This window comes from Helianthus annuus, chromosome 16 (assembly GCF_002127325.2).
Source record: "Helianthus annuus cultivar XRQ/B chromosome 16, HanXRQr2.0-SUNRISE, whole genome shotgun sequence".
Lineage (NCBI taxonomy): Eukaryota > Viridiplantae > Streptophyta > Magnoliopsida > Asterales > Asteraceae > Helianthus > Helianthus annuus.
Window position 1 is genome coordinate 26,751,484 of NC_035448.2, and position 19,301 is coordinate 26,770,784.

The 19,301-nt window shown below is 34.7% G+C and overlaps 1 protein-coding gene across 1 annotated transcript; it reads left to right on the plus strand.

Moving 5' to 3' along the window:
* Positions 1-1,088: 1,088 nt before the first annotated feature.
* LOC110916344 (50S ribosomal protein L9) lies at positions 1,089-4,306 on the plus strand. Its single transcript, XM_022161089.2, has 6 exons — positions 1,089-1,240; positions 1,571-1,731; positions 1,815-1,949; positions 2,180-2,287; positions 2,771-2,842; positions 3,888-4,306. Exons 2-6 carry the CDS (start codon positions 1,597-1,599, stop codon positions 4,050-4,052), a joined length of 615 nt encoding a protein of 204 aa, XP_022016781.1. The 5' UTR covers positions 1,089-1,240; positions 1,571-1,596; the 3' UTR covers positions 4,053-4,306.
* The last annotated feature ends 14,995 nt before the right edge of the window (positions 4,307-19,301 follow it).

The window sequence follows — 19,301 nt, forward strand, 5'->3', positions numbered from 1 at the left end:
GAAATCAGCTGATATTTGTCTAATAAAATCCTGTTATTTTGTCTTTTTCTTCATGGGCAAAATGATCAACATAATTTTATTATAACACATTATTAATTAAACTAATTAAACTAAATATCACTTTGACCCTTGACCTCATAAAGCTCAGGATATTATCATCTTCCCCAAAAATCTTCTCCCAAACCCTCCCAACTACGAATCACCACAAAGATATTTAGTATCATTCATGTTTAGCTCCTGAATTATCATGGATGATATCATCATTTTTGTAGATTAATGGCATTATCCACCAATTTGAATCACCACAAAGTAATGTGTCGGTTATGAACCATGACCCATAATCTCCATCGGATCTTCATCATTCTTAACCATTATAATCGCTTGACTATCTGAACATTAATTTGGTTCCAATAAGCCATATAATCATATAATGAATCAAACTTGGGACACGTTGAATCAATAACAACCGACGGTTTTACAACCTCCACAGACGGAGATGAATTTACAGATGCTTTTCAGGTCAGCGAAAAAGATGAACCAAAAGAGAATTTAAGACCTGAACTTACTGTTTTATCCGGCGAAATTGGTAAGTTCCTTGCTGCAGAATCCAAACTCGATACAGAAGGAACTGTAGATAAATATTTGTTCAAATCACAGGAAGGGGCACATGCATAGTTGGGAGGGTTTAGGAGAAGATTTTTGGGGAAGATGATAATATCTGAGCTTTATGAGGTTAAGGGTTAAAGGGATATTTAGTTTAATTAGTTTAATTAATTTAGTTAATAATGTGTTATAATAAAATTATATTGACCATTTTACCCCTGAAAAAAAGGACAAAATAACAGGATTTTATTAGACAAATATCAGCTGATTTCATTTTTGGACCAAAATGACAATAAAAGTGAAACCACAGGGACCCAGATTTAAAAAGTTTGAGTTTTGGACTAAAGTGACAAAAGTGACCAAACCTCAAGGACCAAAATGGCAGTTTACTCTAAAACTAATTATTACCAATAAATTGTTGTGGTAAGTTTTCAAATTCTAAAAAGTTTAGTCCACAATATTCATTTACTAAAACTTATGTGATCATTTTCAAAAAAACTTAACATCTTTCAATCATCATTTTAGGGAAAACAAAAATTTTGCAGACTCCATCACTTGACCGGAGAAAACAAACAGCTGCGGCGATTCCGATCCTCCGTCGCCGGCGACCACCACCACATCAACCGAACAACATCAAGTAATCTCGAAATCTTCAATCTCTAATCCAGCGTTTCATTAAGTTCATATTGTTCGAGTTTTGTTTCGTTAAATGTAAACCCTAACCCTAACCGTCTGATTTAGGTCAAAATTGTGTGAATCACTGAGTTTTTATACATTTTGTGTTGATTCGTGTAAAAATTGCATATGATGACACTTTTTTAGAACCAATTGTTTCATTAATTTCAGATTATTCAACTTATTAGCTTAAAATTGTGTAAAATCACTGAAACTGTATACATTTTGTGTTGATTTATGTAAAAAATGCATATGATTACGCTTTTTTAGATCCAATTGTTTCATGTTGTAGGATTATAAACATTTAGGGTTTCGATTATGGTTTACCTTCAATACGGTAGAAATATTCTTCGCCGGAGTAAGGTTTTGAACACGGAATGTGTGCTGCATCATCCGTTGTTTTATGGTGGTCAAGGTGTTAGATACAGAAAGTTGGAAGTTATACTTACAACTGTGAGTATATTATTGTTTAATTTGAGTTAATTTTAGTGTTGTTTGATATAAAATGAAGTGATTTTTTGTGATATTGTATGCAGAATGTAGATAAGTTGGGGAAAGCAGGTGAAACTGTTAAAGTGGCTCCTGGACATTTTCGCAACCATTTGATGCCCAAATTGCTTGCGGTTCCAAATATCGATAAGTTCGCTTATTTGATAAGTGAACAGAGGAAGGTTGTTCTTGTTCTTTTTATGCCTGAAGTTTTTTTTTTTTAAATTTCTTTACGCGATTTTGATTTGATTGGCGCAATAGCGCTAGAGGAACAGTCATGGTCTTAAATTATGTGTTTGTTGTAGACAATGTTCATTATTTTTGGAAAGAATGTGTGAACTGCGATGTGATGACTGATGGCGCGTGTTGAAGTTATTTATTGCTAATCTTTTGAACATGTGTTTTCAACCAGATATATCAGCCGAAGGAAGTTGAAGAGGTTAAGGTAGTTCCAAAGACCGAGGAAGACACAATGAAAGAATACCAAAAAGCAGCAAGAAGACTTGAAAATGCAAAGCTGGTTTGTTATTCATTTCTCTATTTTGCGGATTTTGAGTTTATGTTTGTAGTTTGCTAAAGGGCAAATGTAGTAAAATAGTAATGTACTTAAGTTGGTGGTCTATTTTGGTATATACTTGATAATGTCCCAACCTGATAATTATGACTTTTTGAAATGAGCTAGTTTGGTAAGTTAATGGACATAAAAATTGGTATAACCATAGTAAAAGATGGCTTACCCGCCACCTCATCAGAAAGTGGATTCGTTTGGTGATTTAGCCCATAAGTTCATTTAGAAAAAGTATAATCACCAGCTTGGGACATTATTGTTTATAATTTCTAAAGAGGGATTGCTAAGTAAATTGTTATTCGATACATATTAACCGAATAACCTCTTTCTTATAGATAAGTTTACTGGTTTCTAAAGGATTAGGTAAACATCATTGACCAATGAAGCCTTGTTTTCTTGATATTTTTTGTCTGATATGTTTGAGGTCTCTTGTAGGTTCTGAGAAGATACATAAAGATAGATACTGAATTGCGTTCACCTGTGGACAAAGATGAAATTATTTCTGAGGTATTAGCTTATTCTTTACTATTTTTTTTCCATTTATTTTGTGTATATGTGGAATTTAGTTAATAACTTTGTTAGTTGATATTTTTCTAAACATTTATCTGCCTGTGGTGGCTGAAAATTGATATTGTCATATTTTGTTACGTAGTGGGCCAAAACGGATACGGGTCAAAACAAGGCGAGTCGGGTTGGACCAACCTGCTAGTTGAAAAATGTCACATAATAGTAATCAAGTGTCATAATTGTTTAACTAAAAGCACTAAAACTGTTTTTCTTTCACTATAAACCCACTCAAGTTTTAATATTGTTTCGTTGGTAGTGAGTTTTTAATATTTAATAACCGATTAAAACTAAGTGATTTAAGTTGAATAGTTATAAAACTTGGTTAGTGATTTTATCAAGTTTCACTTAAGCAGATAGTTTCGGAAAAAAAAGGTCATTAACCAAGTTCTATAATTGTTCCATTTAGGTCACCCAGTTTTACACCATTAAGAAATAATTACAATAATGGAATAGCATTGAAATTTGTTGTTTTTAATGGTATTTATCCTCTTTAATTATGTAAAAAAATAATGTACTAAATACGATTTGGAGAACCATATTATTAATACGTTAATTTACTTTCTTTGAAATAAACAATTTACGACGTTGTAAGCATTTGAATACACATGATATGACTTTTGACCCATTTATTGACTGTTTCATGTTTAGCTACTTTCTTTTCTATACATTTTTGACTTTTGACTCCTTATCAAACATTTACAAGCTTGTTTTTAAAAAGTGTGAGGCGCTCCAAATAAGCTTTATCTTTTTACAATAAGAAGTTGTGTCTCTCTAATTTGTTTTAGACATCAACCGCTTTATCAAGTAAACCGTTTATAACTTCTTCATCCCTTTGGTTGGTTTTACATATAAAATACCTTAACTGACCCGTTAGCATACAAATGGATTAGAATGCCACCTCTAATACAATAGAGTGAATACAAGTTTGTAAGAAGTTTCATGATGTTGGTGATGCTAATGCTAATGCTTTCTGCTGACGTGGCAGGTGGCAAGACAGCTTGGCGTGCGTGTCGAGCCTGAAAACTTGCAGTTACCATCTCCTTTGTCAAGTTTAGGCGAATTTGAGGTGCCCCTTAGACTGCCTAAATCCCTTCCTTTACCAGAGGGCAAAGTGCAGTGGACACTTGATGTAAAAATCCGCAAAAAATAAACAAGCATTTTTGGTACCTTGTAATATTTTATCTAGGATAACTGACTCCATGAAGACACGTGGCACTCAGTTTAAGGTTATTTAGGTTCACAAACTTGTTCTTAATTGGCCTGGAGATGTTTATGGTTGGGATTTCTATATGGGTTATTTTTCCTTTTTTTTTTTTTTTTTTTTTTTTTAATAACAAGTAAGATGTCAAACTGATGTTATTTCCAAGGATAATTGATAATTCCATTCAAGTATGCCAGTTTTAATGTGGGCTTATAACGAACTCGATGTACTTGGGATGTTTTATTTTTAGATGTAATTGACTAAAGGGGGATATATTCCTGACATATATCGGGGTATATCGGGGTAACTTACACCAAGCTGAGATATGTTGCCACACTATACTAGTATACTTGCCACATAACATGCAGAAAATATATGGTCAGTTGTCTCAGTACATACATGACGGGCAAACTATTGAGTTTGCAAAAACATTTCTTCGTTGCAAAGCAGTTCTTGTTGCTAGATGATCTTAGTCCAAGACGCCACCCAAAAATATTCATTTTGAGTGGTAACTATCTATTTTAAGATTGTTTGTATGTAATGCCTGTTGAGAGCTGATTGCTCAACATCCTCCTTACCGATTTAACTGTGAAATTTCCATCCGCCCTACCCAACCATGACCATTTGTCTCGGTTCTTTGATAAACTCATCTGCCCCAAGATTGTATTGCATTGGTTTAGTTCTTGCATTTCCACATCAAACGATACCGCCCTTTTCCAGTCCCATCTACCTTCGGATAAAAGCCGTTCATCAACTCGACACCCTTTTTTTTTGTTTCTAATCGGTATAGGGCAGGAAATTGCGTTGCTAAAGCACCTGCCTCGGACCAAGTATCTAACCATAATCTGATATTCGCTTCGTCTCTCACAACGACCATAATAAGATGGTCAAGCAAGACATTTGCATTGAGTAGTGATTTATCCCGACAACATATGGTTGACCATACACCAGAGATTTGTTTGCGTAGAGGCAGGTACGTTTGTTCGTTTGGTGTGTGGTGCATAGCATTAATGACTCGCCACCAAAGTCGATTCCCTTCCTGTTTTTGACGCCGCCTCCCAATTCTTTTGTAGCAGTAACATTCTGCCGATGAACCCGTTTCATCTTGCTATTAGAGATATTGCCACCCAAAAGAACTGTCTTCTTAAACCCTCAAGCCTTTTGATTAGTTTTATTTGGTTGTTAAAATAATACAACATTTCATTATCATTCATATGCTCGTTTATTCATGTTTGTTTTTATATCTAGGAATGACCAAAACGGGAAAAAAGCGTAAAAGAAAATCATAAATTTATAACACCAAGTAACTCACGTAATGTAAAACGTAGATGAACTGGCAATTATACTGACACTATTAGAAAATCGAGGGCTCAAAAAGTTTTTATAGAATGAGAGATAAAATTGAAAACTTTAAAACTTAAGGGAACCAAATCAAACTTTACCAAAAAAAATAAACTTCTCAGTTAGGGGTAGGTGATGATGGATTGTTGGTTTCCACTTCATTTTTATCTTTCCATAGTAAAAAGAACTATCCCATCCTATCATTAAAGACATTTTTGGGCTACTACAACATAAAAATATTTTTCTTTTTAAGTTTCTACTCATTTTTGCTAGTATGGCGTCTCCACACCATTCGCTCAATTTATCTCTAGCATGTGTTATTCTTTTTCCTAAAGTATCAGTTGTTTCTGAGTTATATGTACTAATTAGTTTTTGTCCCCATGGGTCATGTATCTTTGCAAAAAAATAAGGGTAAATAATTACAAGTATCTGGTACTTGATTATAGATATGATAATAATAATCTTGAAAAACACAAATATATCTATCAATTTCGCAAATATCACATAATTGTAGACGTAATAAAGCTGTCAAATTTTTTTTTGTATAGTTGCTAGGTCCTTTATTATATTGTCTTCCCCACAAAACTCTAATCTAAAAGCTTCAACAGCTCTTGTTATTATGTTAGCTATATTTTGATCTTCTGATTCAAATATATAGCTTTTTGCATCATGGCTTATGTTTTGCTAATATCTTAAAGCACTGTTTAAAAGAGTCCGTTATAGAAATCCTTTTATTGTTTCAATGTCCATTTTATTAACAGAAACTACTATTCTAAAAGCGGTTTCCCATTTATCTATTGCCTCTTCAGTATTGTTCACACAATTTATATCTAAATATATTCCAAAAGGATTAATTGGTTCATTTTTCATAACTTGGTATGGTTTATAATTATCTTCTTGTTTTATTGTTGACTTTATTGCAGCATATCCCTGAGTAGGCCTTTGAGATTCATTTCTTATTGGTATATTTTTATCATTACTTGTACTAGGTATCATTTATATTAAAATTTTCATGGGTTTTAATATTTATAAAATTTTCATTTAACCCCATATCCCTTACTTTAGTTATTAATTTCCATGTTGACCATCCCTAATTTATTGATCAGAAAGTTGTGTCTATTTTCATCTAATGGTTTAGTGAAAATATCAGTAAATTGTTTTTCTGTTGGGACAAAATACATTTCTATGTTATCTTTTTCAACATGATCTTTTATGAAATGATATCTGACATCTATGTGTTTGGTTCTAGAGTGATGAATATGATTTGAGGTTATTGCAATTGCACTCATAGAATCACACAAAATAGGAATTTTTGTCAGATTTACTCCATAATCTTTTAGCTGAGTTTGCATCCACAGAACTTGTGAGCAAAAGCTTGCTGCTGCTACATATTCTGACTCTGTTGTGGATGTGGCAACACAATTTTGCTTTTTGCTTGTCCAACAGACTAATTTTTCTCCCAACATTTGACAGGCACCAGATGTGTTTTTTCTGTCAAGTTTGCATCCTGCATGGTCTGCATCTGTGTATGCAATTAGTTCTAAATTTGTGTTCTTAGGATACCACAGGCCAAGATTTGAAGTTCCTTTTAGATATTTAAAAACTCTTTTGATAGTTTTCATGTGTGAATCTTTAGGATTACATTGATACCTTGCCAGAAAACAGGTAGAAAACATTATGTCTGGTCTACTAGCAGTTAGGTATAGTAGTTATCCTATCATTCCTCTATAAGTTTCTATATCTACAGGTTTTCCTTCTGGATCAGAATCTAGTTTGTTTCCAGTGGCCATGGGAGTTTTTGAAGATGAGCAGTTTTCTAGTGAATACTTTTTCAAAATTGTTCTGACATACTTTGATTGACTCAAAAATATGCCATCACTTTGTTGTTTTACTTGTAATCCAAGGAAAAAAGTTAATTCACCCATCATACTCATTTCAAAGTGGTTGGTCATCAATTTCTCAAACTTTTTGCAGAATTTATCATTAGTGGATCCAAATATTATGTCATCAACATAAATTTGAACCAAAAGTGTGTGCCCCTAATGAGTTTTTAGAAAGAGGGTTGTGTCAATTGTACCTTTGGTGAAGCCAGAATTGATTAAGAAGTTGGATAGTGTTTCATACCAGTCTCTTGGAGCTTGCTTCAATCCATACAAGGCTTTGTTTAGTTTGTAAACATGATTTGGATATTGAGGATCAACAAAGCCTTTTGGTTGATGCACATATACTTCTTCTTCAATTTCACCATTTAAGAAAGCAGACTTTACATCCATCTGATAAACTTTGATGTTGTTTAAGGCAGCATAAGCTAGGAATATTCTTACAGCTTCAAGCCTGGCAACTGGTGCAAAGGTTTCATCATAATCAATTCCTTCTTGTTGACAATAACCTTTGACCACAAGCCTTGCTTTGTTCCTTGTTATGATGCCTTGTTCATCAGACTTGTTTCTGAATACCCATTTTGAACCAATGATAGACTTGTTGTTTGGTTTGGGTACGAGATCCCATACATGACTCTTTTCAAATTGGTCAAGCTCTTCTTGCATTGCTTGGACCTAATCTGAGTCATTTAGTGCTTCTTTGACAGATTTTGGCTCAATTATGCTTAAGAATCCAGCATAAAGACATTCATGAGCCATTGCAGATCTTATCTTAACACCTACTTCAGGGTCACTATTGATGTCTGCAAGTGAGTGTCCCCTGATCCATCTCAAGTTGTTATGAGAACTTGTACTTGGTGATGGATTTGAAGCTTCCCCCTGATCTGTGACCTCAGTCTTGTCAAGAGGATCAGAATTCTGTTGTTCAATAACATTTTCTAAAGAAATACCAGAATTCTGATCATTTTGCACATTTTCTGTTGGAGGTTCCAGATCATCTGCAGGGTTAGTACATGACATATTTTTGTTTGAAATGTTTATCATATGATCATGTTCTAATAGTTCTTCAGTTAGTTTGTTAAGAAGACTTTCAGAATTTTCAGGTTGTTTTGACAAGTTTATATCCTTCATAATTTCATCAGAAATTTTGGTTTCTGATGAGTCATCAAAAGACACATATAAACTCTCTCTTATTGTCCTTGTGTTCAAAAGAAAAATCCTATAAGCTTTTGAGGACAATGAGTAACCAAGAAATATTCCTTTTTCTACTTTTCTATCAAATTTTTCCAGACTATCAAAATCATTAAAGACAAAGCAATTGCAACCAAAGGTGTGTAAAAATTTGACACTTGGGACCCTATGGTTGATAATTTGATATGGGGTTTTCTGATGTCTTTTGTTAATGATAGATCTGTTTTGTGTAAAGTATGCATTTGATATAGCTTCAGGCCAAAAGTAAGTGGGAAATCTGGCATAAGCAAGCATTGTTCTAGCTGCTTCTACCAGAGTCCTGTTTCTCCTTTCTACAACTCCATTCTGTTGAGGAGTTCTTGGAGCAGAAAAGTCATGAGATATTCCTTTACTCACATGGAAAGTCTCAAGTTTTGCATTCTTATATTCTGCTCCATTGTCAGATCTGATCCTTCTCACATGTAATTTCAACAGATTTTCAGTTTTTCTGAAGAAATTAATGATCAGATCAGAGGTTTCACTTTTCTTTCTTAGAAATTCAACCCATGTGTACCTTGAATAGTCATCTAAAATGACCAATATGTATTTCTTACCAGAAAAGCTGGCATTTTGTACATGTCCACAAAGGTCAATGTGCAAAACTTCTAAGTTTTCAGAAATTGAAGATTCTGAAACTGTTTTATGTGAGCCTCTCTTTGATTTGCCAAACTCATATGCTTCACATATCTTATCCTTTTTGGATGATATATATGGTAGACCTTTTACCAGATTTTTATTTGCCAGTTGGTTGATTGTTTTAAAATTTAAATGGGCAAGCCTTTTATGCCGTAGCCAACTATTACCTTTGTTTTCAGTTGAAAATAAGCATAATTGTGGATGCTTAATTTCTTCTCCGAAATCAAAGTAGTAGATGGAATTTCTAATTCTTTTCCCACTTAAATATATTTTGTTATCATCCAACCAACCAACAGACATTTTTCAGGTAAAAAGGTTACCTGAAAGCCTTTGTCACAAAATTGCCCACAGCTTAGTAGATTGTATTTTAAAACTTCTACAAAGGCAACCTTTTTCAATGGTTAAAGCTCCATATTGTATGGTGCCATATCCCATTGTTCTTCCCTTCACCCCATTTTCAAAATTTACAAATTTACCCAGTTTTTGTTGGTAATTACTGAGTAAGCTCCTATCCCCAGTCATGTGCTTGGAGCTTCCAGAGTCGCAGTACCAGATCTGCTGCACATGATGGTTCTGAAATTATGAGGTTAGAGATTTTTTGGTACCCAGACTTGCTTGGCTACTTTTTCTGATGAAACTTTAAATAAATTGTCTTCTTTTGATGAACTTTCATCAGAATATCTGTTACATGCTGAGCCATGAACAAATTTTTCAATTTTTGTTTGGAGATGGTGTTGAACCAGCTTCAGAATGTCAACACGCATACAAGTTTCTTTATCAGAATTTTCTGATTTCTCTACTTGTGATGGAATTTTTGGATACTTTTGAAATTTTGAGTGAACCAATTCTAGAGTTTTTGAAAACTTTTGTTTGGATTCACTCCTTTTTGCTTTTAAGTTGTTTTTTGAGATTTCAAAAGAGTTCTCAGAACTTATTGATCTGCATGATTCTGAATCAGATTCTAATGTCAATTTATCAGAAATCTGATGTGTTGCTGTCACACCCCAACCAATGGCGGAAACATCGGGATGAGACGAAGTGTGAAGATTTCTAGAGACATCATAACGTTATTTGTGACAATATTTAATAAACCGATTTCATTTCATAATTCATTTGTCAACGTTACAAAGAAATCAAATAACGTCAAGTTCAAAGGAATTACAATACAATATAATCAAAATTGATACAACGATTAAACCTAAACGTCTATATGTGTATCTAGGCATCAACGCTACTTCATTTCTTAGCATCATCATCCTCAACCTGTAACATGTTTAAAATAAAGTTCAATGCAAAAGCAAAGGCGAGTATACAAGTTTAAGCATAAGTATAAGTATAAGTACAAAAGTTTAAAACGAATCCACATGGCAACTTAGTTTATACGAGATCAACCTATCATGGCATGCAATATTTCTAGCCAACCTCTGTTTACGCAAGAAAGTTTAATTAATTCAACATGACCCAAGTTTAAGGGGGGCGGTGCGTTATTCCCATAGCGCTATACATGTCGAAGGGAGGCTCGTGAGAGCTAATGACTAAAACATATCACATAAGTATGGTCCACGTAAGCATCAAGTATCATAACATAGTATTCATATATAAGGATTGTTTTGTGCATTGCATAAAGAATAAGTTAAGTGTAGTTTAATAGTAATACATGTTACAACCCAAAAAGTGGTAAACATAAAAAGGGGGTTGCGAGTATACTCACATAATTGCTAAGTCTTCCGATTATCCAGCGCTGACGAGCGTATGAGATTAGGAGGATGGAACACCGAGGTCGCTCTATAAGGGCAAACGATGGTGCATGAGTAAACGGAATTACAACGGACGAACGAGAGTGTTTATCCTAGAAATTTAAAATATCACGAATTCGTTATTATTTATTTAGTTAAAAATAAGAATCCTAATATTTGAGGTTTACAAATATATTAATTATTAAAATTATTTCATTTTTTTAACGTTTTATGTAGAAAGAAAACTAGTATAACTTAATTGATTTTAAAGGTTTATTTATAATGGTACAAGGATAATGATATAAATAAAATGAAATTGTTATAAATTTCTGTATATAGTATTGTTAAAAGAAATATCTACTAAACAAAATTAAATATATATCTTTCATTTGGTATTGGTTTTTAATAATATAAAATATTCCATAATCATTATTATATACATAGAAAGTTTTTGAACATCATCAGTAGTATCATGAATCACATAGTCCACTACCAACCTTAGATGGTTTATTTTATCATCTTCCTTCATTATATGACAGAACCTTTCGAATACTGTTAGGCAAGCTTTTACGTTTTCCAAAACTTCATTTGATTTCTTTTTAATTCAACGAACAGAAATAACAAAACTGAACCTTGCCATCTCTTTATAATACTTATCGAATAAAACCCGTGATTACATGTTGTTGATTAAGTGAATAAATACATATATATTGCAATTAATAATGATGAATATAATATACATGTGCCATTGTGCCAAAGTCATCTTCATGTTCTATAAACTTCACGAAACAGTTTAACATTTGATTCATGGCTTAACTATATACATATTATTTATTTATACATGCTATTGTCTTCTTCATATATAAAAAAAAAACGACCGAACATGTTTTTAAACTTTCTATTTACATCAGACAAGATCAAGAGAAACCGTAAGCGAAGAAATATACCGAACAATGGGACGGTGATGTGTCGCGATGTTGTTCCGGTTAATCGGCACCGGGAAAGACCACCGCCCCTACGGCGTCTCTCGTCGCTGTTGCAGTCGCCCAACACCGCCACCACTTGCGGTGGTTGGCTGGCCTTCATAGAGAGGTAGGAGAGGGGCATGGCTGACGTTGAAGGTGTAAACCTGTATTTTTGTGTAGCAGAGATAGATCGAGAGGGACAGGGTGAGTGTTAGAGTAGGCCTATGATTTTGAAATGGTGAAGATGGAAGGGGATGAGCAGGTATTTGAGAGGGATGTGGGTAATGTATCGGCTGTTGATATGCAAAAGAAATGGATTTAGGGTTTTAGTTTAACGGTGAATTAAATACAAGTGGTTGAGGAAATGGAGCCAAAAATTGGTCCAATAAGCTGGCCACTCGGGCTGTAGACATGCCTTAATGTCATTATTTCCTTTCATTAATTTGTCCATTTTGGTCTCTAGTTTTATATTAGCATAATATAATGTTTGTCATGTATAATGACATATAGGTAGTTATTAGTTATGGAATAATAAGTTATTTTACTTATGTTGGGCTGTAAATTACGTTCAGCCACTAGCCATCTTAGATTCTTTCAAATTTGACACAATAAGCTTAGTTTGATGTATTATATATATAATTAGGAAATCTACTAATTATTTATGTATATATATATTATTGTTTTAATTTATACCAAACATGAAATTAAATAAGTTTGTAGAAAATAAAATATAGGTTGTGTATTATTACGATCGAAGTCACGAATTACGAAAACGAAAACGCATTACGAATACGATGCGGATGTAAATTTCCAAAGATAGGTACATGAATAATCTTTCTAATTAAAGTAAGTTTCAAAATGCGAGGCGTTACAGTCTCCCCTCCTTTAGGAAATTTCGTCCCGAAATTTATTTAAAAGGAAAACTTGAAAGAGTTTTGGCAAAAGGTGATTATTAAGAATTGAGACTCGAAAATTTTGAAATGTAAAAAGTATGAAATCTTGAAAAATGACAAGATAGGTTTGCAAAGGAGTTCGTTTGTCTAAAATGATTTGAGGTACCAAACATAATTGGAAATGTATAGTGGCGTATATGGAATTGAACGATTGACTCTTAATAAATGAATGCAAGTATAAGAATGGCATAGGTATTGGATAGGCGAAAGTAGCGTGCTAAGAATGAAGTCTCGTCATGGACAATCGGATATAACGCGCTTGTGAGTTTTTTATAGTTTGAATTAAGTCTAAAAGGTCTGCAAAACACTGAATTTCTCATGGCACGTCTTATGAAAGTTTTGTAACATGATGAAAACACTTATATATAGGAAGTACCAGCGGCGTATCCACCATGTTTTGACCATGTTACATCCGTTTCGTATTCGGTGTCATGTTACGTTCCGTGTCTTACCACACACAGTAGTACACTCTATGGTTTTCATACGCCCATCACTATAATCCCGTGTGCACCCGCAATTATTTTGATCGTCGCATGATCCGCATAGCTTGTACTAGTTGTGTATGAATCAGGGTATACATAATTTAAAAATAAGAACGTGTACGTATAAGAATATAGTATATAAGCAAGTCCATGCTTAAGTATGTATGGGACCCACGTAAGCGTATCCCTCGGATTACGCTCGCGTACGGGTATGAATGTATGAATCATGAGTATGAATGAAAGTATGAGCATAAAAAGTATGAATATGAGCATGGGTACAAATAATAAAAATTACGTATATGGTATGTGTCGAAACATAATGAATTTAGGCACATAAAACGTGTGAGAAATTTGAGTATGTAAGATGATGTAAACGAAAGTGTCGCGAGGTATTGTCTAAAACTTGCGTGATGATATTCATGTATAGTTGTTTAAGCGAGATGTTGAGTTTATTAAATCAAAAGGAAAAAAAATCGAGTTTGATTTGGAAGGTAGAATATGACAATATAAAGTATTCATTGGCTATGCGTAACGTGTTTCGTAATAAATGGAAATGCTACTTTTGATTTAAAAGAATTTACGTATGTTGAAGGTTGTCGGCCCCCATGAAGTCTTCTTGCCCATGTGTTTCGAATTTAAATGACGAATTAAGCGGTGTAGAAGAAAAAAAAGTTTTCGAATATAATGGGTTTGTTTCATTTGTATCAAAACAAGACATTTCGAATATTGGAGGCTCCTATGAAAACGTTGATCCTTAGAGAAGGAGTTTAGTAAAATGGACTTAGTGTTTATTGAAAAGAGTTTTAACAATTGATTCGTTGATGTTGAAAAGAGTCTTTGGTAAAATGATTTTATAATATCTAAAAGTTCTTGTAAGTATATGAGAAAGTTGGTTTAAATTTCGATTGAGAACGAACGACTTTAGTATGGTGATATAACGTAAGTCTGTTTTAGTGTTTAAGTCGAATATGAAGTTCATGGGCAAGAGATTCATTGGACGATTAAATTGATGGGTAACAATTCGTAGGGTTTTGAAATTCGGGTAATAAAACGCGTTAAGGTACGACTATGAATTTCGCGTATGCGAGTTATGTAAAAATAGATTGTAGGGTAAGAAATACGTTTGATAAAACAATAAACTTCAAAATTTGCATAAGTAGGGATTTTTGACAAATGATAACGACTTAGGTATAAAATTGGATCGTGTTTGTATAATAAAGTCTCTTTGAAGGAAGGCTTTGGTAACTATCACCTAAGTGAGGGAATCACCCCTAACTCGTTGGTGAGGTCGTTGTAAGATGAAGAAAAAAAAAGAAACGGAGTTAGTCGTCAAGGTAAGGAAATCACTCCTATCTTGATGATATGTCTCCATTTTTGTAACAAGGAATATAAATAAAGTTACATTGTATAATCATATGAAAAGTATTAGTATAATGCATGTGTAAAATTGAAATCTCAAAAACAGTTCGAATTGAAAAGAGAGAATTGTATCATAAAAGATCGAAATCATGAAAAAGTAAGTTCGATTAAAACTTGGATGGTCCCAAAATGGAACGTTGACTAACCAAAGTGGTCGAAAAGTCTTTCGAATTTGAGGAGCATGCTTTGGCCTAATAGATGAAATACTCTCGCCGACAAGTCGGTTAACGACATTTACCCTTCCGGTTACTACATGTCCCAAATCAATTGGAATTCCGAGACTTGGCGGGAATTATGAGAAAATCAAGGAGTGGAACTAGTCGACAAGGTGCGGGTTTCACCCCTAACTTGACGATTTCGTATCCAAAGTGTGGTTGGTACTCGTCGTGTCAAAATTTTAAATTTCAACACTTAGACGAGGGTCCACTAGAATTCGAAATGGAAATTATACATCAAGGTGAGGATTTCACTCTTAACTTGGTGGCGAATTTCGTATAAAAAGAATAGATGGATTGAGTGTCGTTCACCAAATTGTGGGTTTCACGCCTATTTTGGTGAAGTCGTCTCGTTTGTGTATTAAGAGTGGTTTCGATTTTAGCATAAACGATTTAAAGGATGTATGTTCCAAATAATAATAAATATAAGCACATAAAACATCTCAAGAAAATAACGCGTAAAAGACATTTCAAGAATAGCACATAAAGAATGGGACAATACGACAAGTATCAACAAATAATAAAGCAAGTATTAACACAAAGTGACATATATGTTGAAAAGGTCAAAAGAAAATAAATAAGGAGCAAACAAGTATCATGCAAGTGGTTTAAGCAAAACATAAGAATAAAGCTCTAGAACTATAGACTAGGTAAAAAGCATGACAAATTTTTTCTAATTCCCTATAGTTATGGCTCTGATACCAATCTGTCACACCCCAACCAATGGCGGAAACATCGGGATGAGACGAAGTGTGAAGATTGCTAGAGACATCATAACGTTATTTGTGACAATATTTAATAAACCGATTTCATTTCATAATTCATTTGTCAACGTTACAAAGAAATCAAATAACGTCAAGTTCAAAGGAATTACAATACAATATAATCAAAATTGATACAAGATTAAACTTAAACGTCTATATGTGTATCTAGGCATCAATGCTACTTCATTTCTTAGCATCATCATCCTCAACCTGTAACATGTTTAAAATAAAGTTCAATGCAAAAGCAAAGGCGAGTATACAAGTTTAAGCATAAGTATAAGTATAAGTACAAAAGTTTAAAACGAATCCACATGGCAACTTAGTTTATACGAGATCAACCTATCGTGGCATGCAATATTTCTAGCCAACCTCTGTTTACGCAAGAAAGTTTAATTAATTCAACATGACCCAAGTTTAAGGGGGGCGGTGCGTTACTCCCATAGCGCTATACATGTCGAAGGGAGGCTCGTGAGAGCTAATGACAAAAACATATCACATAAGTATGGTCCACGTAAGCATCAAGTATCATAACATAGTATTCATGTATAAGGATTGTTTTGTGCATTGCATAAAGAATAAGTTAAGTGTAGTTTAATAGTAAAACATGTTACACCCCAAAAAGTGGTAAACATAAAAAGGGGGTTGCGAGTATACTCACATAATTGCTAAGTCTTCCGATTATCCAGTGCTGACGAGCGTATGAGATTAGGAGGATGGAACACCGAGGTCGCTCTATAAAGGCAAACGATGGTGCATGAGTAAACGGAATTACAACGGACGAACGAGAGTGTTTATCCTAGAAATTTAAAATATCACGAATTCGTTATTATTTATTTAGTTAAAAATAAGAATCCTAATATTTGAGGTTGACAAATATATTAATTATTAAAATTATTTCATTTTTTTAACGTTTTATGTAGAAAGAAAACAAGTATAACTTAATTGATTTTAAAGGTTTATTTATAAAGGTACAAGGATAATGATATAAATAAAATGAAATTGTTATAAATTTCTGTATATAGTATTGTTAAAAGAAATATCTACTAAACAAAATTAAATATATACCTTTCATTTGGTATTGGTTTTTAATAATATAAAATATTCCATAATCATTATTATATACATAGAAAGTTTTTGAACATCATCAGTAGTATCATGAATCACATAGTCCACTACCAACCTTAGATGGTTTATTTTATCATCTTCCTTCATTATATGACAGAACCTTTCCAATACTGTTAGGCAAGCTTTTACGTTTTCCAAAACTTCATTTGATTTCTTTTTAATTCAACAAACATAAATAACAAAACTGAACCTTGCCATCTCTTTATAATACTTATCGAACAAAACCCATGATTACATGTTGTTGATTAAGTGAATAAATACATATATATTGCAATTAATAATGTCACACCCCAACCGATGGCGGAATCATCGGGGCGCGGCACTAGGCGAATCAGATTGCTCAAGAGAATCCATAACGACTATATTGCGATAATATTCATTACATTTGTTATCCCACACTAACAAACAATACAATCACATAAGTTATCACGGATTTCTTGTCCTCTCGAACAATTCAAATCCGACAACCTAGATTTTAGGTGAGTTTCTAGACTTCCTAGCTTGGTTTGATGTAGACTTCGACTAAACCTGCAACATACGTTAAAATAATGTCAATACAAAAGTATTGGCGAGTATACAGGTTTGATATGTAATAGAATAATAGATTTAAAGTGCTGCGAATTTCCACATGCATAAACGTAATACACGACATATATACTCACAAAACTGATACTATCAGCTAAGTCCTCGATGCTCGATTCTTCGATGGCATAACTAGACCCCGTCGGGCGCAATAGTACTATACTAGTCGTGGTGGGACGTCACGAGTATAAGTCCTAGCATACATGCAACTAGCATCACGTATATCTATGCAACAGTTATTCGCAAGTGATAAATTGATAATTTGAATCATTCGTTTGATAAGTTCGATTTGTAAGGAACGTATGTTTCACCCAAAATTCGATAAAAAAGGGTCAAGTATACTCACAGCGCGTATTTGGTTGGATTGACGGGATATTGCCTGAGAATGCCCTGATTTCAGACTGATCATATGAGTAACGAATAACGCGTTAATTGGTATCGGATTACACGAAATTGGGCGAAAGTTAGATCGAAAGTTGGCCCATTCGGATGGGCCGTCCGATCAGATAGGCTGTTCGATCGGATGGTCAGCTCGATCGAGTGGGCTGCTCGATCGGCCAGCCCGTCCGATCGGCTATCCTGGCCGATCGGCTGGACCGCTCGGTCGACTGGGCCGCTCGATCGGCTGGGCCGCTCGATCGGCCAGCCTGTCCAGCTGTTTTTTGACGATTTTCGCGTGTTTTCGGTGGTTTGGTCGGGACGTTGTTGTGACGTGTTGAACAACTGAAATCCCATCAATTTCCAACCTGTTCTAACGGCCGGGAATCACCCCGTTCCATCAGGACTTGCCGTTCTTGACGGTTTTCCTTTGTTTAACCCGTACTTGGTGGTTACATTGCTAGAAATCAGATCTTTGACCAACACGTCACTAGGAATGAGTAGAAGGTCGGTCTAAGCTCTGGTTCTATCGTTTTTATGTATAGATCTGATGTGAAAACCTTGATTATCCTTATGGAGTTTCTTAGATCTGAGTTGTTCTTGGTGAAATGAGGCCAGCACTTGAAGTTCATAAGAACTTCATGATGTCATCACTCTAGAACATCTCAAATCCGTAACTTCTTGGTTAGAAAACATGGATTTAGACGAGATTTATGTAAAAATCGTATGGAAACCATTCGGATCTGGGTTGCTCTTCATGGGATGACATCACCTTTGAGGAACTCCATGGTGACATCACCCTAGAACACTCCAAATCCGTTGATTTCACGGTTAAAAGTTGAGATTTGAAAGGTAGAAAGGTGAAGAAATGCATATAGATCAAGGAAGTACAAGATTCGAGTTAAAAACTTACAAGAATCGCGAGAAATCGAGAGATTAAGGGGCTGGAATGTCTTGGTCGAGTAGCAGCAGCAACAACAAGTGTTTGGGGGTGAAGAGGGGTATTTATAGGCAAGGAAGGAGGGAAAAGGAGGAAAGGTGGGCCGGATCAGTTGGCCCGTTCGGTCGGCCAGCCCAACCGATCGGCTGGCCTGTCCGATCGGGCAGCCCAGCCGATCAGCTGGTCCGTTCGATTGGGTGGCCCAGCCGGTTGGCTGTCCTGTCCGATCGGGCGGCCCAGCCGATCGGCTGGCCCGTTCGATCGGGCGGCCCAGCTGATCGGCTGGCCCGTCCGTACGGAAGCCTTTAGTCCTCGTTTTTGGTGCGTGCTCGACTTTTTGGGCCATATTTTCATATATTCATATTACCATTTAATTACTTATCATAAATACTCACAAAAGGGTCGTATACACATATCTATATAACCAATATTCAGTGCGATGATCGAGTTACGCGTGCCTTCGAGTGCGTTCTTCGATGTGATGTGCTACAATGATTATCAGGGCACTACTTGCTCGTGTTGCCGTCATCGTCACGATGGCTGGAGACATGG